At 34.8% G+C, this 23,667-nt stretch overlaps 1 protein-coding gene across 4 annotated transcripts in view; it reads left to right on the forward strand.

Annotated features, from left to right (window-relative positions):
• Positions 1-23,667, forward strand: part of Vps8 (VPS8 subunit of CORVET complex) — a 247,054-nt gene that overhangs the window by 77,992 nt on the left and 145,395 nt on the right. For all 4 annotated transcript variants that reach the window (XM_076868965.2, XM_076868966.2, XM_076868967.2 and 1 more), the window contains exons 21-25: positions 538-584; positions 9,999-10,221; positions 12,962-13,051; positions 15,484-15,535; positions 23,223-23,265. In XM_076868965.2, the coding sequence (XP_076725080.1) occupies positions 538-584; positions 9,999-10,221; positions 12,962-13,051; positions 15,484-15,535; positions 23,223-23,265 (455 nt within the window). The remainder of the gene's footprint in view (positions 1-537; positions 585-9,998; positions 10,222-12,961; positions 13,052-15,483; positions 15,536-23,222; positions 23,266-23,667) is intronic.

Below are 23,667 nucleotides of genomic sequence, written 5' to 3' on the forward strand. Positions count from 1 at the left end.
AATATGGGCAACCTTAATCACCTGAGCCACAAACCAGACCAACAATTGGATGTATTTTCTTCTTTTTTTTTTTTTTCTTGGCAAATTTTCTTTACAAAGTTATGAGATAAACACATATTTTAACTAGTGTCTGTTTTGATGTTAATATAAACTTTATATAAACATATAATATTATATTTAAATTGCAAATTTTACTTATTATCCCATGTTGTATATGAAATTTAAATCACTTTCTTTTCTCTTTCCCTGTACTCCCCCCTCCTTTCCTTTTGCTCCTTCTGTTATAGATTTGCAATAAACACCATAATGCATAATTTTTTTCCTTAAATGTGTTTAGAATAATTTTTTAGAAATAGAATTACTGGGTCAAAGTGTTTCCATAGTTTTAAGACTTTTGACACATAGTGTCAAATTGCTTACAAAAGCATGGCCCAGAGTTATCCTAATAATCCAACAGCATCTTAAGCAGACCTCTTATTTTACTAATGGGCTGTGCAGAGGGGCATGGGGCTGATCTTCTTTATGGTTCCTCTACAGGATATGGTACCTGTCATAGTTGATTACTGCCTTCTGCTGCAGCGAAAGTAAGTATGCACTGGCTGTCACATTCAATTATTTTGAACCCAGGTAGCATGGTGTTTATGTATAATTCACTGATGTGACTTCTATAAATTTGACTAGATGGGATTTTTAAAATGAATTTACAGAAATTTGATTTTTTAACAGTTTTCCATTCATCTAATGAAATTAACTTTTCCAAAACAAATTCTTATGGGTGTATCATCTCTGAATTTGTGTATCATGATAATGGAGGCAAAGAATGTAGCCAACAAAAAAAGAAGTACTACATAGGGATCTTAAAAGTAAAAAGTATATTATTCATGTACAGTATATACACTCTTTTTTTTGTGTTAATTCACACACTTTTTTTTTCTTTGTGGTGCTGGGGATTGAATCCAGGGTCTTATGCATTCAAGGCAAGCACTCTACCAATTGAGCTATATCCCTAGCCCTATACATACACTCTTTGTGAACCATCATTAAAACACAGATTTCATAGCACTAAAAATAAATAAATAAATAAATAAATAGCCAGATTCATTTTGCAGTGTTTTTTTTTTTTTTTTTTTTTTTTTTTAAAAAAAAAAACAAACTAGGGACTGAACCCAGGAATAACTACCACCAAGCTACATCTCCAGTTCTTTTTAGTTTGAGACAGGGGTCTTTCTAAGTTGCCCAGGCTGACCTTGAACTTGTGATCCTCCTGCCTTATACCCTAAGTAACCAATATTATAGGCATGTGTAACTACACCCGCCTGCAGTGTTGATTTTTTTTAGTTTTTTTTTTGTTGTTGTTTAAAATAAACAAGTGTAAGTAAACTCTTGATTAAGCTTTGTTGGTTTAAATAGTAACTATTAAATTAATCCACATATGCTAATTCAGTTTTTCACACTCATAATGGTAGTCTAGTGTTGTTTCAAGTCCTTGACATTATTTTTGTAGCAACTTATTTAATTTTTATAACAATGAAGTAGGCATTATTAATCCTCATTTTGTAGAAATGTTTCCAGAAGTGCCAAACAAAGGTAGGATACAAACCCAGAAGCTCCTATATTCTTGGTCTTAACCACTAGTTTGTACCACCTTCTAAGAACAAATGCAGGAATCTAATACAGATACTTCTAAAATCCTGTATGATATTGACTTGACTCATGAATTTATATGTATTCTAGTAGCCTGATTCCTAAATTGTTGAAAGTATAAATGAAATTTATCAAGAGGGCAATTATTTTTTATGTCAGGCCTTTGTTAAGTCATGGATAGCTATAACTTTGTTTACTTGGGGTTCAGATTCTAATATTTTAGCTATAGTGTTAATGTAATTAGCAAAATGTGTATTTGATAGGAATGTCATTGAGAACATTATATTATACGTTGTCTCCCTTAGAAGAGTATAAGGGAAAACTTTCTTTCAGGTATTAGGAATTGAAATACCTTTGCTAGCTTACTTTTAGCTGATAGACAGTAAATCAGTTAGCTAATCATTGCTTCTTAGAAGACAAAGCACCGTTGTACATTAACTCCACCCTGTCTTTTCTTAACCTAGTGTTTCCATGCACTGTCTTGTTATTTATCTCGTATTTTTTTAGAACAGCCTTAAAAGTTTGTGGATCAGTTTACATATTTTATTTCATTCAATCCTTATAATTAAGAAAGATAATGTTATCCTCCTTTTCAGATGAAAAAATGGAGGTGAGGAGGTGTTCTTAATACTAATGAGTACTGCAATCAACTCAGATCTTCAAATTGAGATAATTGTAAATGTGATGAAATGAAATCCCTCAAAGACTAAATTCTGTTTAGAGTAAGAAGGCATATCTTACTCTAAACATGGAATATTTTCACCTAGAGTGGAATTTGGCACAAAGTAGCTATTCAGTTGGCCTGATGGCTGAATTAACAAGAGAATTATGGTTTGCAGGGTCACTTGTGATCATTATCTTGGAGCACTTGAATACTCTCATAGTGACATAAACTCAAAATGGCCCTAACAGTTGTAAAACAAAGGATAATATAAGGAAAAATAAAAGCAGATGTTCTGGAGAACATTGCTTTTATATGTGATTTGAAAATATTCTCCAGCTTTATTTAACCTATTGACTGACTGGGAGTACAGTAATTTTTGCATTAAATCACAGTATACAACAAAAGATAAAATCTTGTCTGAATTTTCACCAGATTAGAATCTGTTATCTTATTATCAACTTTTTTCTTTCCTGTAACTTTTCTGGACTCCTTAGCATGTTTTTGTCTGGGCTATACTAAAAACAAATTTAGTATTTATTTTTTGAGATCTTGGCAGGGAGGGACCAGTAGTCAGAGTATATTCCTGACCTCCTTTAGGGAGGTGATGTCAAGAGTCCTTTGTCAGCTGTTCCTAGACCTTTTTATAGTTCTTCCTTTTCTTTCTCTTCATGCACTCTTTGATCAAGGGCATGCACTTTCCCCCAAACCATGGTTCAAATAGTATGGCTTTCTTCTCTCAATTTTCTTACCAGAGGCTGAAGATTAGATTGTACTAGATCTGACTTTCTTCTTAGAAAAGTTCCAGCATATGTGTTCTTTGACTTTCTTTCATTCCTGGTTTCTTTTCCTACTCCTGTTTTTTAGGTTCTAGTAAAGTCAGAAGGGATAGGGCAGCATTGCCATCAATATCAGAAAGTTGGTGCTTTTAAACTAAGCAGTGGGTTAGACATTCCTTCTTTTGTTGTAGATTCATTTTCTTGCTCTTGTTTTCTTCTCACCTTACTGCTTTTTTAAAAAAATCTGAATGTTAAGATCCTATATATGGGCATGAGCTTAGGAGAAAGAATGGAATAACTCGATTTTTTGTATCCAGGCTGTCTTTTAGTTCCTTTCCTTTCAAACATACAATAATTAATAGCTTTATTAGATGTTAAAATCTTATGTTTAATTAAATAGTTCAGTGTAATCACTCTTAATGGTAGAGATTTTATAATTTTTTCTTAAAGTTGGCATAGATAATAAAGTTAAAATTGGTGAATTCCCTAGACTTAATTGAAGCAAAGGATTATTAGATGTGTGTAGTTCATTCAATTATGGTATATTTCTTCTTAAACTGATATTCTCTTTATACCATTTTCTTTGACATTTTGTTACACTTATGTCTAGAGTCTTCTACAGTCCCATGTTTGCAAAATATTTGTGACATTAACATTGCCTTAAGGAATGCTCAGATTGTACATAATGCAAATACAATCTTAAAAAACATATTCTAATTCTAAGCCAATTTAAATAACTTCTTCCACTTGTAGAGTCACCACTCAAACACTCAGTCTTGGCCCACAGATGCCTTTATATTAATATCTTCTGATAGAATACATTCTTTTTATTCTCTGTCTTTTTTGAGGGGGTGGTTACTGGGGATTGAATGCAGGGGCACACAACCACTGAGCCACATCCCCAGCCTTATTTTGTATTTTATTTAGAGACAGGGTCTCACTGAGTTGTTTAACGCCTCACTATTGGCTGAGGCTGGCTTTGAACTCTAGATCCTCCTGCCTCTGGAGCTGCTGGGATTACGGGTGTGTGCCATGGTGCCCAGCTTCTCTCTCTCTCTCTCTCTGTCTCTCTCTCTCTCTCTCTCTCTCTCTTTGTGGTACTGGAAGTTGAATGCCAGGTTGCTTTCTACTAATGAGCTACATCACTAGCCCTGAATTTTATTTTGAGACAGGGTTTCACTAAGTTGCCTAAGCTGGCCTTGAACTTGCGACCCTTGTACCTTAACCTCCCAAGTTGCTGGAATTCCAGACATGTACCACTGCACTCAGGCGCACTCCCCCCCCCCCCCCCCCCCGCTTTCTTGCTAGGGATCAAATTTTGTCTTTTTATTTTCATAAATCATATTATTTCTTATGAGGGCCAAATTATATTTGTAATATACTCTCTGACATTAATTTTAACTCAATATCACCATTATTACACTGTAATCACCATTATTACCTCATAGTATAATTCATATACCCTTACACCCAGCAATATTAATTGAAGCAATGTATATATCATATATATTTCTTTTTAATATATACTTAATATCTCTTTTAAAATATAAAGTCCTTCATATTATGGCAGGAACCACATTTGTTTTTCTCTTATAGGGCATACTTATCAGTGTATCATGGACATCATTATGGACTAAGATTTGGCTTTAGAGTTTTTGTGATTTACTTAAAATCAGAAATGACAGGAATTCTGTTTTTGTATATTTATACTTTATTTTCATAATTCAGTCTCTTAGAACAGTCTCTATTCTACAATTTTATTTTAATTTTTTTTTTCAGTTTGAGACAAACAATACAAACTGTTTCAAGGCTTTTTATAGGACTCATTAGATTGGTCATTTTGCCTATAAACATACATACTGTATAACTCTCTAGTAGCTATAATGTCAGTTTTATTTTGGAAATAGCTCCAGAGCTTATGTGAAACATAATCATAATTTTGAACATTGTTTAAAAATAGACATTTACTATATGTGAATTATATCAATAAAGCAGTTATAAAGTAAAAAAAGATTAATGTTCTCTGTACATGATATTGACCACTATATTTCTCTAAGGAAATCTCCAGAGCTGTTGAGAAGCCATCATTCAAATGACTAAAGTTATATAGGAAGTTGAACCAAAAGTATTTCTGTTAAATCCAAAGTGAAGCTTCAGTGGTTTTTTGATATGCAGAGTGTTTGTTCAGTCATGTTGTTCAACACCAGGCCTAGTGTTTGAGAAACAGAAGTATCTTAATCATGAAGCATGTTTGAGGAACTAGATGTTTTGGGTGACCATTTTCTTGATAACTGCATGTTTAAATTTTAATTATTAAAAAATAGGGGAGAAAGGTACCATATCTTTAATTTTATAATAGCTTTGTTGAGGTATAATTCACATACCATAAAATTTACCCTTTTAAAGTATATAATTGAGTAGTTTCCACATCAAGTTAATTCGTGCTTTTTTTAAAAAAAATCTTTACAACATTTTGAACACAATTTCTTAAAGTTCACTTGAATTTTGCTTTTACACAGTAAAAGTACACAAGAAAACAACCAAATCAACTTTGAATTTATTAAATCTCACTTATATTTAATGGAAATTAATTTATTTGGTTCTGGTTACATATTTAGTATAATTGGTAGGTACTTTTGATTGATTATACCCAGGCTCTCTGTCTCAGAATTTGTAATTATCTCATAATCAAAACAGTTCATATTAATAAAATTATTCAATTGATAATGTATGAAGTGAATTTAGCCATTTTTCTCTATTTGACGTAAAAATGATAAACTTCAAAAATCTCTTTAGTATGAGTATTAGAAAAATCTCTTTGATGGCTCTCTTAGATTTTTCTGTGATAGTTGTTATAGGAAGCTCAGCTTGAAATGGTAAGTAGCAGGGTTGAATCCAGCCAGCCCTTCTAGGAAACAAAGTCTGCACCCTGGAGAATACCTAAATATAGAAAGAAACATGAGAGCTAAAAACTGTTGTGTGTGTGTGTGTGCGCGCGCGCTTATCTCTTTCCTCCCTCTCCTGATGCCCTAGTAAATATTCTCCCAGAAAGATGAAACTATGCCTTAGAATTCTGTTGTTTTTTATTTTGAGGTAGAGATGCAGGTAGGAGTTGCTGAGTTTTACTTTTTTTGCTGCCTTTTTATAGCTTTTGATTAGTTAAAAACAAAATGTGTGGTCTTGCCATTAATCTTATCAAATTGCATGCTACTCTTTGTCACAGGAGCACCTTGTCTGTCAACTTTTATGCTCTTTTTACTTAAATTTTAGCTATCTTTTATTCTCCTTGTCATGGCTTTTTGTATTGAACTAAAATATATAATTATCTTCCTTAGCATGTTGTTTTTTAAAAGAACATTATATAGTACAAGGTCTGTGAAACATGACATTTTCTGTGAATTCATAATTTTGTTATTTTTTTATAGTAAAACTTGATTAATCTCAGTTTCTTTTGCCTGGCTAGTAATCGGTAATCACAAAGTGTGATGACTTATTGATTAAAATGAAACTAACATGAAAAATATTCTGATAAATGTGAAGCAGAGGGGAAAAATGATGGAAAAGTTATATTTGTGTATTTGAGAAAAAATAAATGGATATGGATTTTCCCTCAGGATATTGTGAATGCTATTCCTTGGAAGGTGACATGTGATTCTAGTATAGTTGAAGCCAGACAGTCTGCCACCTATCCACTTCTAGGACTTCAGATGAGGCAAAACCCCATCCCATTCCTTTTGTTTGTTTTGTTTTTTTCTTTTGATGTTCAGGGCACTGAACTCGGGGCCTTGAGTGTGCCAAGCTACACTCTGCTAATGTAAGGGTCCGGCAAAGCGTCGGAGGAAGAGACCACCAAGAGACTGACTTTATGCAATAAGCAGGAGGGGGTTTTATTGAGATTCCAGCATGCTGGGGCTCCATGCCCACTCGAGAAGGGAGCGCAGCCCAGAGCCCAGAGCAGAGGTCAAGCAGTGCTTAAGTACACTTTTTGGGGAGGGCGGGGGCTTTGCATACATCAGAACAAATCATCATGAGGCACGGGAAAATTGAACAACAACTCTGAGACATGATTAGTACATTCATTGGCGGGAACAGATTGGGCAGGGGTGATTGGTCACTCCTAAGCGGGGTACACATTCAAACTGATTGGTTTAGGTCCTGCAATGCCTACGTGCCAGGCTACACAGAGCCCCAGGTTATTAGACAACCAGGGAGTCAGTGGGAATATTTACTGAGCAGTTCGGGCATTGTCTTAACAGCTACAGGAATTACAGGTTTTGGGAGTAGCAGAGGAATTTAACAATACCTGGTCTTTTACTTTTTAACTCAGTAAAAAGTAAGCAGCTTAGAAACAGCTTAGAAATTTTACCCTTACACTACCAAGCTAAACCCCCAACCCTAGTCCCTAAAACGTCAAGAGCTTCCTTGATCTTTTATTGGAACTTGTCATGAATAGACAAGTGGATAAACAAATCATCCACCATTTTCTAACAGTTGAACAGTTGACAAGATATATATATATATATATATATATATATATATATATATATAAATTATACATATCAACAAAATTAATGATCCTAACAGGTAAATAAAATTAGCATAGTTTTTATATTTTAAAAATGGAATGAAATAAGTGAATGATACAAGACAATAAAGTTTGTGAATTAAAACAGAAATTATTCAATTTTGCCATTTATAAAAAATTAAAAACAATGATGTTGTTTAATTTGTACTTGTTAAATTATTAAGAGGAAAAACCAGTTGTCTCATGAAACTCATATGATAATATATTGCTGGTGGCACTGTTAATTGATACTGTGATACTTTTTGAAGATAATTTAGTCACACATTTCAAATGCACATTTAGTCACACATTTCAAGTTTTTCCTTCCTTCCTTCCTTCCTTTCTTCCTTCCTTCCTTTCTTTCTTTCTTTCTTTTTTTTCTTCCTTTTGCTAGGGATCAAACCCAGGGCCTCTCACATGCTAGGCCAGCACTGTATTACTCACCTACAACCCCTACTCCTCATATCTTTTCACTTAAGTTAAATTTCTAAAAGTTGAATGACTAAGTAATTGTGCCCTCAACTTGGAAAAGGACATATATGTACATGTTTATCGTGACATCACCTGAAAAAGCAAATATAGTGACATATCCAACATTATAGGAATAGTTAAACAAATTCTGATGTTGAAGCATTGTTAAACAAAATGGTAATTTTACAGAGTAAGTAGCTACCGAGAAAGGGAACTCTTATACACTGTTGGTCTAGTCAAAATGGAAAACAGTATAGAGATTCCTCAAGAAACTAGAAATAGAGCTCCCATATGATTCGGCAATGCCACTACTGAATAGACATTTAAGAAGAAATACCAGTTGAAGAAATACCAGTATTCCCTTTGTATTACAGAACAATTTACAGTAGCAAGATATGGAATCAACTGAGAGATCCATCAACTCTGAATGGATACAGGAAATATGGTAGATATACACAGTGGAATTACTCTTCTGACATAAAAGAGCGAGGTCTTGCCATTTATGGCAACATAGGTGAACCTGGAGGACATTATGTTAAATGATACAAGTCGAAGAAAGACACATACTGCATGTTCTCATGTCTAGAGGCTAAAAAGTTGAGCTCATAGAAATAAAGAGTAGGATAATGGTTACCAGAGGCTGGCAAGGATAGTGGGTAACAGGGGATGGAGAAAGGAGGATTAAAGGGTACAGAAATGCAGTTGAATACAAGGAATAACTTCTAATGTTTTAGAGCACAGTAGGACAACTATGGTTAACAACAATTAACTGTATATTTCAAAATCACTGATAGGATTTTGAATGTTCCCAACACAAACAATGATAAATGTTGGAGGTAAAGGATATGCCAATTACCATGATCTGATCATTATACATTGTATACAAGAATTGAAATATCACACTGTTTCCCATAAAGATACATTATGTTCTCTTTTAAAAAAATAAAAATAAACCAGGTATAGTGCCTCACCCCTATAGTCCCAGCTACTCAGGAGGCTGAGATGGGAGGATCACTTGAGCCTAGGAGTTTGAGTCTAGCCTGAGCAACATAGTGAGACCCCCATTACTAAACAAACAATTAAATAAATGAAATATATTTAAAATTGCAGACTTCTACAAACCCCATCCCCAGAAGAGTAAATCGCTATTTAGAATAATACTTATCATATCATATGTCACGAAAACAGAATTCAAAATGTCTATGCTAAGTATACCTCAAATTATGGACTGCTTACAGAAGAAATATGAGATGAGTCACACATAGTGTTGAAGTTGGTGGCACTGAAAGTAATTAAATTTTTTTCTGCAATAAAATTGTTTCTAGGTATGTGTTTTAAATATTAAACATTTTTCTTCTTCTCTCATTAATAATCATTGCCCAATCCCTTTGGGAAGAAAAGTTTGGAGCTAAAGAAGTTTATTGGTTCTGAAGGTCACCTATAATATTTAGATAATAGAAAAGTTAAATTATAAATAGTCCTTTTTTCCCCTACTTCATCATGGCTGCTCTCTTACGTACACCCTTTACTTATGCCTGTAAGAAACAGTGTGCCATAATAGACTGAACAAAGAATTTAGGCCAGAAGTCTGGTTTCCAGTTCTGATTGTTGTGTTCACTATGTGCCTTTCAGCAACCAGTTAACTTATTCAGTTTCTCTTATTTATAAAAAGAAGTATTGGGAAGATTAATATCTGTATCTGTATATATCTACATATAGATATATATTGACATAAAGACTTTTGCAATATAAAACTACACAGATATTGTTACTGTTTTTATTAAGTTCTTGAAATGCGGGGGGATGATATATACTAAGCAGACTAAATTTAATGGGTATTTGGAATGTTTCTAAAATTATTTTTCCCTTTCTGTTATAGGGATCTTTTATTTAGCCAGATGTATGACAAATTAAGTGAGAATTCAGTGGCCAAAGGAGTGTTTCTGGAGTGCCTTGAACCATATATTTTGAGTGATAAATTGGTGGGGATCACACCCCAGGTTATGAAAGACTTGATTGTTCATTTCCAAGATAAAAAATTAATGGAAAATGTGGAATCCCTCATTGTACATATGGATATCACCAGCCTAGATATTCAGCAGGTGAGTTTATAGACAGCATATTAACTTAACAGAATAAATATTATTCCTTTATTGATTTTATTTACCTGACTGGTAAGGCCTTTCTCTGCCTCTTTAAAAGCCCAATTGAGTACTTCTGGCAAGTTGTCTTATAAACTTGTATTTTTCAGTATAGTTGTTAGGAATCTATGTGTCTTAGGACTATATGTAAGCTGGATAATATAATGCTTACAAACCGGAGATTATGCCTTATATTTCTTTGACATTCTCCAGAGCTCTTGGCATAGAGTTGACATTGCTCAATTAATGCTTCTTGACTGATCCTAGTTTGTTTGTTCAACTAAGGGTCCTTTCACATAAACAATAGAATATTTTTACCTAAGAGAATGATGCCTATATATATATATATATATATATATATATATATTTTTTTTTTTAGGTAGACACAATATCTTTATTTTATTTTTATGTGGTGCTGAGGATCAAACCCAGTGCCTCATGCATGCTAGGAGAGCACTGTACTGCTGAGCCACAACCCCAGCCCATATGATGCCACTTTTTAGATAGCTAGTATATAAGGTCAGAGTTAAATTTTGAAATGCAGAGAATGGTATGAGAGGTAAATTAGCATAAGTAGTGTGCTATAGTAGAGAATGAGAAGCTCCTTTAGATTGGCTAATTATAGAAAATCTTTCTGAGGAGGTGACATTGAGTCTTAGAATCTGAATGACAAGAAGGATCAGTAATGCAAAGATCTTTGAATAGAAGACTATTATAGGTGAAGCTAATGTTTAAAAAAAAAAAAGATTCTGCCTTGAATTTTCAAGTAACAGTAAAAGGGCAAGCAGATCTGGAACATAATGGAAAAGAGAAGTAGACTCTGCAGGGCGAGGTACACATTTTCCCATTTTATTTTGGGTTCTTAATAAAATCATTAGAATTTTTTTTTGGTACCGGGGATTGAACCCAGGGGTACTTAACCACTGAGCCACGTCCTCAGCCTTTTTTTTTTTGTATTTTATTTACAGACAGGGTCTTACTGAGTTATTTAGGGCCTCGCTAAGTTGCTGAGCCTGGCTTTAAACTTGCAATCCTCTTGCCATGATCCTCCTGTCTCAACCTCCCTAGCCACTGGGATTACAGGCATGTACTACTGTGTCCCACTTACGATTAAGCTTATGATTAAGATTACCCTGGTTCCAGAGATGGTAGCAGTGAGATGGAGAGAATCAGCCTGATTTTTGCTGTTTGGGAGGTATAATTGATTTACTGATGAATTAGATGTCAGTGTAGGAATTAGAGAATTTAAAGGCAATGTCCAAGTTTTTTTTTGTTGTTGTTTAATAGCTTGAGAAATAGGATGGATAGTGATTTAAGAAGATTGGAAGACTGGAGGAAGTCTTAGTCTGAGAGACAAAATGAGGAGTCTTGCTTTGCCATTTTATTTTGAAATAGCAGCTAGACATTCAGGTCAAGATATTCAGGAAGTGGTTGGATGGGTCAGAGAAAAGGTTAAGGCTGAGGTTACAAGTACGTTAGTTATCAGTAAAGAGATGTATGAGCATGGCACTGGCTAAAGAGAGGATAGAAAAAGAAGAGAAGAGTCCCAGAACATTCCATTTTCTAGAAACACTCTCCCAGGACACCTCACTTCCATTTTTCTATTTAACCCTCTGGCTAGTCTCTATCATTCTCCAACCTCTGATCTTCTACTTCAGTCCTCTTGTCACTCAATGATATTATATAATTCTCATAGGAACAGAATATAGAATACCATGTAGTTCAAGTCATAACTGTTCCTTTTGTGTGTTTTATCAAGGTGATTTCTCTCCATCCTTAAATACTTCAAGCTCCTTTTCACTATAGTTCTTTTGTCCTGATTGTCTTCTGCCTGCAGAATTCCTCATTTCCTTTTCTGCTTTTTGTCCCCATGCATGCATCCTTTAGGTACTAGCTTAAATGTTGCATGTACTCTCAGCTTTTTCTTTCTTTCTTTTTTTTTTTTTTTTTGGTACCAGAGTTTGAACCCCAGGGTGCTTAACCATTGAGCCACATCCCCAACCCTTTTAAAATATTTTATTTAGAGACAGGGTCTCACTGAGTTGCTAAGGGCCTTGCTAAATTGCTGAGACTGGCTTTGAACAATCGATCCTCCTGCCTCAGCCTCCCGAGCTGCTGGGATTACAGGTGCATGCCACTGCACCTGGCTCAGGGATGACTTTTTGAATACTCCAAATCAAGTTAGGTTCCTTTATAATGTTTTTTTCATATTTGTGGGTCATTAATTTTTTATATACTTGAATATCTTCTCTACGTCAAAACTCATACTATTTTGTACTCCTCTTTTTTTTTTTTTTTTTAAATTGGGTATCTAGGATAAATGTAAGCTCTATAAAGGTAGGGAATAGATCTGGATTTGTCTGTCATTTTATCCCCAGTGCCAAATATAAGTGTTTGGTAAATAGTTGTAGAACTATTGAGAAAAAGCAAAATGAATAATGGAAAGGATAGAGAGGAAATAAAATTAGACATTGGACAATGTTTAAAAGTAGTTATTGTACTATTAAAATAATATTGAACCTACAATATCTGTTACCTAGCCATTGTGTTTGAATTGCTTCAATTTCAGTTTTTACCAGAGAAGAAAGAAGAACAAATAAGGAAGAAAACTCAAGATATTTTGCATTCTTAAAGCTTTAAGTGGTTTAATTGGTGAGACTTACTAAATTATGTAGATCAAGTGACTTTTCCTTTTTTATAGGTAGTTCTCATGTGCTGGGAAAATCGTCTATATGATGCTATGATCTATGTCTATAACAGAGGCATGAATGAGTTTATTAGTCCAATGGAGGTAAGATATTTTGTAACTTAAGACATACATTTAATATTGTCTACTAATTTTTTCCCTGTTCTTATTTTGCTTTGAACATCTGATTATCTTAAAATTTCCTCTTGATTTATTAGACTTGCATCTGTTTTAGCTTGGGTCTTTTAAGTAGTCTTTATTTAAATTATTAATTAATTAATTTTTGGTGCTGAGGCTTGAACCCAGGGGCTCATGCATGATAAGCATTTGCTGTACCACTGAACTACACCTCAGCCCAGCAGTCTTTAATTTCATGTCTTCTGTCATTGTTTTCTTGCCTATCCATGTAAATAGAAATTTATATCCCAGGGAACAGTTGAAAAAATTAAAAGTAATGCTTACTTGTTAGACTGTAAGCTTTTTTCCTTCAAGGAATTTTTCAACTGTAGCAACTTTTCTAAAAGGTTAAGAAATTTATTTTATATAATTATTGTAAATAATAAATGTGTTGTTGCTTACTGCTGTTTTGCATATACATTCTGCTGAGGGAGGTCCTGAGAATGGTAGGATGTCATTATTTGTTAGTTACTAATGTATTGTTTTTCCAAATTTGAAATTTTATAACATTGTGGTAATTTTTTATTCTCCTTTCCAAGAGAGTTAAAAAAGCATTTATGCTTTTATTTTATCCATCTTGTCATTGCCTTACATTAAGGACAGATTGGATAATGGCGCTGCAGATATGTGTGGTATACCCCCAACCCACTGCTTTATTATAGTGACTAATGCACCCCAAGAGAGTCAGGAATCCACTGAAAACATCTAGTCAATTTTATTTGGCAAATTTAATACCATCCAAAAACTGTTCTCAGTATTACTAAGTCTGCAGTTGTTCTATGGAATTTCAGCCTTCTTTGAGCATACTAGCTTGGTAGTGTGTTTATTCCTTTAATTCATAACTCTTCAAATTTAGTTGTACCTCTCATCTCTTGAGTGCTTCATCCCTACTCTTCAGGTTTTGACCCTGATTGTGTATATGTTAAGAAAGGATTCTTTCTCTTAATACCTCTCAGCTGCTAAATCATCGAGGTTCATTACTGAGAAAGGCCCTGAGAAAGACTTAGCTACCTCCTCAGTGAGGTCCAGTGCTATCCTATGTACAGAAATGTTCTCTGTGCCAACACTAGTCCCCAGTTGGGAAGAATTAATTCAGTTTCTAGTGTATCTCAAAGTAATCCCTCAAAGCAGATCCAAATTTGATACATTCTACATTTACAAAAATGATTGCTGACTTTTATGTTGCTTTTGAAATTTTTCTTTTGTGTGGATTGTTTTATTCCTCACAGTCTGATTTACATTTATACCTATACATCTCAAATGGAACACCAGGCTATTGAGGTTGCCTTGTTTTGTAGTTTCCAAGTTTAATGGCTTTCAGCAGGAGCTTGGTATTTGTTATAAACAGTCATTTTAGAGATTTTAATCATGGGAGGTTAGGTGGTTCCTCTTTTATAATTCTCTGTCTATAAGGAAATCACTTTTCAGAGTTTAAAGTTTAGCTCTTTTAGCACTTGGGGAGGTCTGCATTAAGAGAAGATATCCTATCTTTTGAAATTTTTTAGATTTTCTAAATGAAAGATATTGTCATCCCGTTTGAAGTGACTACTGTAGCCTCTGAAGTCTTTCCTTTGTTCAGTTTTGGCAGCTTCTGAAGGAAAAGTAGTGCCTTGTGTTAAGAGGACAAATGTTTCCTCTATCAACTTAGGTCTCAATGATGGGAGGCAACAAAGGGGGTGTCGAGGAGGATGTGAATTTATCTGACAATATACATATTTACAGGAGAAAAGACAAGGCTTATCCATGGGAGCCCTCACTAATAAGTAGCTCTGCTGAGTAGCCAGAGGTGAAGTTTTGTATACCAGCTTAACAAAAATGGGGGAGACAGTGGAGTTGGGACTTCAGTGGGAAGGTATGGAAAGCTCTAGGCTTTTTGATGCTAATAGAAACTGAATTTGCATCTCCTTGGGAAAGGTCAGTCTTCTCCCAAATAAGACACTCCTTCTAGGGGTTCCATGAGACTATATTTTGGGGAGGCCCTGCTTAAATTAAGATAGTTTTTTCTATGCTATGGATGTTTAGATGTTTTCAGCTTAAAGTAATCTTCATCATCACTTTGGTGAGATATTAATCTCTTCATTTGCTTATTTTCTTAAAAGAAGAAAGCCTCTTTAAGAACCTAAGTCTTATATCAAAAATTATAATCTCAGCAAAGACCTTCATGTAACTGGTATTAAATGTTTAATATCACAATGATTTTTCATTGTGCTATTTCTAAATAGTTCATGTACATATTAAGTTTTTATATTTAATCGAATTCCATCAGAGAAAGGAAATTGATAAAATAAGATTCTTGATTATCTTTAAAAAATGTTGTCCTTTGAAATGATGTTTTTTTTTTTTTGTTAATTTTAATGCAGAAGCTTTTCAGAGTCATTGCTCCTCCTCTGAATGCAGGAAAAACACTAACAGGTATTACTTTTCTAAGCCTTAATTTTTTCTTTCTTTTGTATTTTAAGGTATTATTTAAATGTTATAAATTTCAATTCACCAATTATATGTGTACAGTGGGAATTTTGCTAATCATTATAATCATATAATCACCACCCTAATCAAACCATAGAAGAAACTATGTAATTACTCATACTTAAAATTTTCCATGTAATCCTTTGTACTTCAGATATCCCTTGTGATAGTGGATGTTTAGAAGTGTGTTATTTTCTACCTATTTGTGAATTTCTCAATTTCCTTCTGATATTGATTTTTATTTTTGTTCTGTAGTCAGAGGATATACTTTCTGTGACTTCTTTTTTTATTTTTTTGCTTTCACAGGTAGTCTTTTCTGGAGAATGTTTCATGTGCAGTTGAGAATAATGTATTGAATGTGTTTTGTTGTTTAGTGGAACATTCGGTAGCTGTCTGGGAGGCTTGGAACCATCAAAAGTCCAGTTCCACTGCTACTTGATGAAGCCAATAATTTGAGGGACTGAGTGACAGGAGAAGAAAGAACTTTATGGGCAATAAGCCAGCTGATGGAAGATGGAGAGCTGTCACCCAAATTCTGTCTAGTCAGAGATCACTAACATAAAAGCTTATGTGGATAAGTCTGGATAGTCTAAATTTAGTTATAGCCTGGTGGGCACTGGAGTGGTCATTAATTCTTGGAGTAGTCAGTTCCCTTGATGTGCTTTGCTGTTATACATGGGTTACCAGGTATCCAGGCATTCCTGGTTCCTAAAAAAAAAATCTAAAGAAAGAACTGATTAGTAGGTCATGTGACTGGAGTTATTCTTTGATTTTTTTCCTTTATTTTTCTTGTCAGGTAAAGCTGACTTTATTGGTTAATTATTTGAGGAGTGAGACATAGGAGAGTGAGGCAAAACAAACTATGAAAAATGACTTGCTAGTGCTAGAAACAAGTTTTCCTCTTCACTGGCTTCAATTATTAGACTGGTTAGCAGTAGGAGCAAGTTAATCTACTGAGTGGCTTCAGGCTTATAGTTTGTTCAAATCTTCTATTTCCTATTTATCTTCCACTACTTCTTTTATCCATTATTGAAGGTATGGTATTGAAGTCTTCAGTTGTTCAATTGTCTGTTCCTTGTGTGTGTGTTCAATTCCCTGTTGCTAGGCAGGTGCTCTACCACTAAACTATATCCCCAGTCCTTTTCTTTCTTTTGAGACAGTCTTGATAAGTTGCCCACACTGGCCTTGAACTTGGAATTATTCTGCCTCATCTAACCGAATAGCTAGGATTATAGGCATTCACCACTGTGCCCAGCTGAATTGTCTGTTTCTCACTTCAATTCTGTCAGTTCTTGCTTATTTTTTTATAGCAAGTATACACAAAATATTTATTACTTGAATTAATGACAGTTTCATCCAACAATCTATAACCTGCTTAAAAACTATGGTACTTCTGGAATTTTATATAATCTTTCTTTTGTGCTCTAGTTTTCAAAAGCTTTGATAATTCTATTTCTTATAAAACATTTCTTATGTTCATGGTGAATAAATTGGTGGCATTTCTACCATAGTCCTAGGCCTAAGACCCATCTCTTGAAGATACCAACAAATCAGGTCTGGCTACTTGCTTTAAAAACCAAAGAGAGGGCTGGAGTAAAGAGAGGGCTGAGTGAGCTCAGTAGTAGAGTGCTTGCCTGGCATATGTGGGGCACTAGGTTCGATCCTTAGCATCACATCAAAATAAATAAAAAAAGATGATATTGTGTCTGTCTATAACTAATAAGTGTGTGTGTGTGTGTGTTTTCCAAAGAGAAAAGTAGTGATGAAAAGCAGGAAAGGAACTTGAATCAATATAGCTATACCGGGAAGATTAAGGAGAATAGCATTTCCAGTCCTGTCTTTGGTGGTATTAACATGAGTTTCCAGATTACATAGAAAAAGTAGACCAGAAATGTGTATAGTCAAGCAGTCTTGATCACACTGTGTGGTCTGATTGATCATTATCCGAGGACTGGTTGGGCAGGGCCTTGTGCATAAGAAAGTTGCTGTTGCTGTGGTGCACACCTGTAATTCCAGAGACTTAGGAATCTGAGACAGGAAGATTGCAAGCTTCAGGCCAGACTCAGTAATTTAGCAAGGCCCTTAGCACCTTAGTGAGATGCTGTCTTAAAATACAAAATGAAAAGAACTAGAGATGTAGCTCAGCGGTAAAGTGTCCCTGGGCTCAATCCCCAGTACCCTATCCTCCTCCAAAATTACCTACAAACAGAAAAAAGTTGCTGTTTCCTGGTGCTAGTTTTATCACAAGATGTTTATTAATCAGACTTATTGTTCTTGGAATCCAAGGTATCCCAGAGCAGAAGAAACTGATGCAAAATGGAAACAGTAGTCTTCATAATTTTAGTTCAAATGAAAAGATAGACGTTCCTTCCAGATTCACTCAGTTGCCACATATATAAACTGAAACAAAAATGTGAATTAAATATTTAGAACACCTTCCAAAAATTCATTAATTGCATTCTACCACTTTAGGCTTTACTTAGAAGTTTTCTATTTTATGTGAAACTTATTGTCCTTGAAATTTTGTGATTATATAGTAGAAGTCAATATTTAAAAGCATCTATACTTCAGAAAGTCAGGAAGGCAGGACCTGAAAAAGACTTTCTTTATTAGAGACTGTTTTGTTTTCATTAGAAATATGGCATGGTCATAATTTTATGCTCACATGTCACACAGTCTATTACTAGAGAAATATTTTGTGCAGTTGGTAGTTTTAATTTTCCATTTTTTGTTAAAAATGTAATCTTCATTGTTATCAAGAAGAGAAGTATGTATTTCTTCCATTTCAAACTTGCCTATCCAGTTTTGCAGGTCTTTTGCATTGTTTGTCATCCACAATTTTGAAAAATAGCCTTTTCCTTTTCATATTTGAAGTATTTCATACTTCCACCTTTTGACTTGTGAGCTGCTTTAAAATTTCTCCAGGAATGTCTTCTAGTTTACACATTTAGTCTATAACTCTTCATTGGAGTTTGCTGATTGATTTTTTTTTAAAGAGAGAGAGAGAATTTTAATATATATTTTTTAGTTTTCGGCGGACACAACATCTTTGTTTGCATGTGGTGCTGAGGATCGAACCTGAGCCACACGCACGCCAGGCGAGCGCGATACTGCTTGAGCCACATCCCCAGCCCTGCTGATTGATTTTTAAAAGTGACAAAAATCAGGGCTTGTTTCTGTTTGCTTTCATTCTCAATGACCAAAAATCTCACATGGCAATTCCTCACCTGTTGTAACTTTTCTCTAGTTAATAAACTGGTGGGTAATGGGTGATGAACAGGGTTGATGATTTCATATCCCTAATAAAAAGCACAAGTATAGCATAACAATGGCAATTCCATCCTAGGTTCTCTTCCCTCTTCCCAACTTGTCCAAGTTGAACAAGGACTAAGATGTTGCCTTTCTGATTATTTCTGCTGTGTCAATCAGTTCTATAAATGTTCTCCATTCTTTATATTGTCTGCAGCACCCTTCCACAGTCCCCAGTGTTATTTTCTCTACAGGAATCCAGGAGTCAGTCTGAGCCATGATAGTAGTCAGTGCAACCTGTTTTATGTAGGAGTTTTTTTTTGTTTGTTTGTTTTCTTAAAGAGAGAGAGAGAGAGAGAGAGAGAGAGAATTTTTAAATATTTATTTTTTAGTTTTTCGGTGGACACAACATCTTTGTATGTGGTGCTGAGGATCGAACCCGGGCCGCATGCATGCCAGGCTAGCTCGCTACCATTTGAGCCACATCCCCAGCCCTGTAGGAGTTTTTTTCACCCATGTTTGGTCTGGTGATTTTCATTACTCTCTCGGAGTCCTCAGTTCTGGAGGTTAGAGAGCATGGCATCAGCTTTTGCTGGGCTCTTGTGAGGGCCTTACATTAGATATCCTTACAGTAACACATGTAAGAAGGATCACATGGTAAGACCGGAAACCAGGGACCCAATTCTTGTTTAATTTTATTTTGGAATTTTTAGTCCTTTGGCAGGCAGGACTGCCTGCCAAAGGACTAAATTTTCTCCTTAGCCTTCACTTCTGACTTAGGCAGAGCCTCAGAGTCAGCCACAGCTTATAGATTCTGGTGTTCCCTGGGTACCTATACAGTCCTGCACATAGAGATTTTCAGACACCTCTGGAGACCCTTCTTCTGTTTATTCTTGTATGTTTTTTGGAGAGCACTGATTGTTTTCAGAAATGTCAGAGATAGTGCTGTTACCACAGAATGAATTCTGAGTCAGGACAAGAAAAGGCATGTGGAGATTCTGGATTCTGTTATTCTCCATTGTTTTATTTTTTCCCCTAATTTTCTCAGGTAATTTTTCTGAGATTAGAGCTAGCCAACTCTCTGAGACAGGGCAGTTGAGAGTTCTAACCCCATTTTTCCCCTTCAGGTGGCTTCTCAGTTGCTGGTTTTCACAGCTGTGGAAGTTGTGAGGTTATTGGTTTTAAATCTACCGTGAAGCTGGGAAAAAATAGTAGGTAAAGTTAGACACTATAAAGCCCACTCATAGTTATTTCTGAGATTTAGGCATTTTTCTTGAATAAATATTCCTCAGATTACAGCAACTCTTTACTTTTTCAAGAGTTCTAAAAAAGTTGATTTTAAGAATTTACTTCCATGGAAGAATAGGATTTTGGAGGAGTGAAATCCACCATTTCAGAGTGTGTCCTGCTAGATTTTTATTTTGTTTGTGGTGCTGGGGATAGACCCAAAGCCTCACACATGCTAAGTAAGTGCCCTACCACTGAGCTGTATCCCCAGATCCTAATTTTTGTTTTGTTTGGTCTTTTTCCCACTCTGTTTTCTCCACCATGGATGATTTCTATTGCCCTACCCCTAGGTTCACTTGCTCTTTCCTCTTTCATGTCAATTTAGCTGTTAATTCCACTCAGTGAATTTTTGTTTTCAACAATTGTGTTTTTGAATCTGTAATTTCTATTTAGTTATTTTTTATAGGTTCTGCTGGATTTATCTTCATTTATCTGTTGAAATTTTCATGCATTGAAACATGTCCTATTTTACTTCATTGAGGATAATTATAGTTTCTTTTTTTTCTTTCTTGTCTATTAGTTCTAACCTTTTATTTATCTCAGAATTGTATTTGTTCAGGGATAACACAAAATATAGTAGAAATATAGCAAGATTTATTAGAGAAGGGAAAGACACCCTCAAAGGAGAATGTGAGTTGTTTCAAAGAGGAGAGAGCAGTGGTACCCCTTTGTTCCCTGGTTTTAGAGGAGGTCTCAGGGAAGTTTCTAGAGAGTTTTGTCCAGGTACCACCTCTCAACCTTTGACTAACAGTAGGTAGCATATTTTGAAGTTCTTAATGCACTTGATTTTGTTCATAGGCACCCAAGAGAAACCCATGGTGGGTGGAAAAGATTTTACTAGTGTATATGAGATTAAAATGACATGCTGGAGATCTGAAGGCAGCTCTTGGTCACTTCGGCCTGTACTGACTGGTTCTAATTTGAATTTGTTTTTACAGATTTTTATAGTCAGTGGGCTTTGTTTCTTATTATCCTGTTTTTCTGGGTCTTGAACTCTGGTTGGTATAAAGGTAAAAAAAGTTTCTTCTTCAGGGTGACTTGTGTCCTTCTTATTGGAAGGGAGGAATCTTAAGTTCCTCAGCCTGGAGAATAGATCTGCATATAATGGGTCACTTGTGGAGCGATGTAACATATCCTGTTGATTTAAGCCAGAGCAGGACCAGAATGGCCCTGGGTAAATTGCTTTTAAAAGAAAACATGAGAAGGGCCAGCACATAGGCCCAGTTTGTAGAATTATCCCTTTAACTTCATGTTCCTACCACTCATATTTATGTGCAAACTTTCCTTCCCTCCTCTTTCCCTCCTTTCTGTCTTTTCCATTCCTGGTTTCTTTCTTTCTTTCTTTTTTAAAAAAGACTTTTTTAAAAACATATTTTTTCTAGTTGTCAATGGACCTTTATTTAATTTGTTTATATATGGTGCTGAGAATTGAACCCAGTGTCTCACACATGCTAGGCAAGTGCTCTACCACTGAGCTACAACCCCAGCCCATTCCTTATTTCCTGGTTTCACTTTTCCCCTAGGCCAGAAAGATCAGGGGTTTTTCCATGTGCTGTCTGTCTCATGTATTCGAGTCACATTACACTGTAACACAGGGAAAGGACACAAAGGAGATAAAAGTATGGCTGCCTGTCTTTCCCCCAAGTGAATCTGAACCCCCTGCCAGATTTTATGCTTCTATTCACTGTTTAATAACTTTGGGTAGTTTCTTTTATTATGTCCAGGTTTTACAGGATTTTTTGTTTTGTTTTTTTGAGGGTGAGGCAAGGGGAGTCATTTTGTATAGTCTTAACCTCTTGTGCCTATCAGTGGCCCTGAACCTAATCTTTTTAAAACAGACTTGAAAATTGACTTTCACATAAATGTCCCCAGAAATGAAAGTGTACTATAGTATTGAAACATCCAAATGGAACTGTTGAGCTTTTATAAAAGAGGATATTGGGGAGAGTTCAGTTGTACAAAATTAAGAACTTTATCAGTTCAGTTCACTGTGCATTTACAAATCACCTCCTGAGTGCCAGATGTTGTACTAGGTGCTAGAAATAGAGATAACACAGATAACCTGCTCCTAATAAATTCATAGGAGTGGAATAATGGTGATACACATGTCAAACAAGTAAATTTAACTTAAGAATATTATGAGCTAGACATACACTACCTGAGATTTCTAACAATTAAAGTGTTTACCTAATGAGTCAATAAACATGAATATGGTATATTTGTAAGGCAATTGCTACTGTATATTACTGGTTGAGTTGAATCAAATAACATTTGAAATTGAAGCAAAATTCAATTATTCATACAATTTTTAGCAACTCAAATTTGTATGAATTACATCACATATTTAGAGTATTTAAAAAGGATAAAACATATGTCTTTTCTGGCATTATGTCTCATATTCACATATCTAAATTAGAAACTTTACCTTATCTTTATTACCAACCACAGATTCCCATAATCTGCATATCACACAAATTCCTGATTACTTCACCCTTACTTCATTCTATGTTGCCTTTGACATTTTGGACTAAAAATTGACCTAATTATCTTTCACATACCTTTTTGTTTACATATTGGTTTATATAATCAGATGACAGAATTTTACATTTTTTGACAAGTTAGAATAGAAAGGGCTCTAAGAATCATTTATTTGAGCTAAGTTACTTTAAACATTTAGAAACAATGGCCTTCTCAACCCTACTGAACTAGGAGTGGTAAAAGTCCATGTTAACAAATGAGAAGACATAGTTATGCCTTAGTGTCAGTTAATTGGTCTTGATCTACAGTTGAACTCATTGCCAGCTTTACACCTTTCCCTGGTCCTAAGCTAGGGTTTAAGATAACAGCACATAGATTTCTACCCTCAGGTCTATTCCTTCCACATGTGTCTTTGACTAACTCATGGATTTTTTCTATGAATAGAATCCAATGAATTTTTTTTTTTAAGTTAAGTGGTCTTATCTCAATTTTCTGTTGTTTGGAAATAAATATATTTATCTCATCTTAAATGCCAAGTTTTACATTTTGTTTCCACATGAAGATTGTATTTCTGACAAGGTTTTGAGAAAGAATTGCTAAAGATATTTTTCTGTTTTAGATGAGCAAGTTGTTATGGGCAACAAGCTTCTTGTATATATTAGGTAAGAGATTTTTATTTATTCATCTGTGACCATGTTTCTTCTGTACTTTCCTATATATTTAAGAGATTCTATGTCTTAGCCATATAGTACTTTTCATTTTTCTAAGTTCTTTTATGCAGAGTAGTGGTTCTCATGTTTGGCAATCTTTAAAGACATGTTTAGTTATATCCATCCAGGATATTACTGGTATCTAGTGGGCAGAGGCCAGGATGTCAAACATCCCACAGTGCATAGTGTAATCCCTGCAACAAAAATACCTAGCCCAAAATATCAATAGGACTATGGTTGAGAAACCCTGATATAGGATATTTTATTTTTACTACCAGAAATTCTGTATGATATATAGTATTTCTAGTTTATATGTAAGGGCAAGAGATTTGTTTAAATCATGAAAAAGTGATA

This window comes from Callospermophilus lateralis, chromosome 10 (genome assembly GCF_048772815.1).
Source record: "Callospermophilus lateralis isolate mCalLat2 chromosome 10, mCalLat2.hap1, whole genome shotgun sequence".
Taxonomy (NCBI): Eukaryota; Metazoa; Chordata; class Mammalia; order Rodentia; family Sciuridae; genus Callospermophilus; species Callospermophilus lateralis.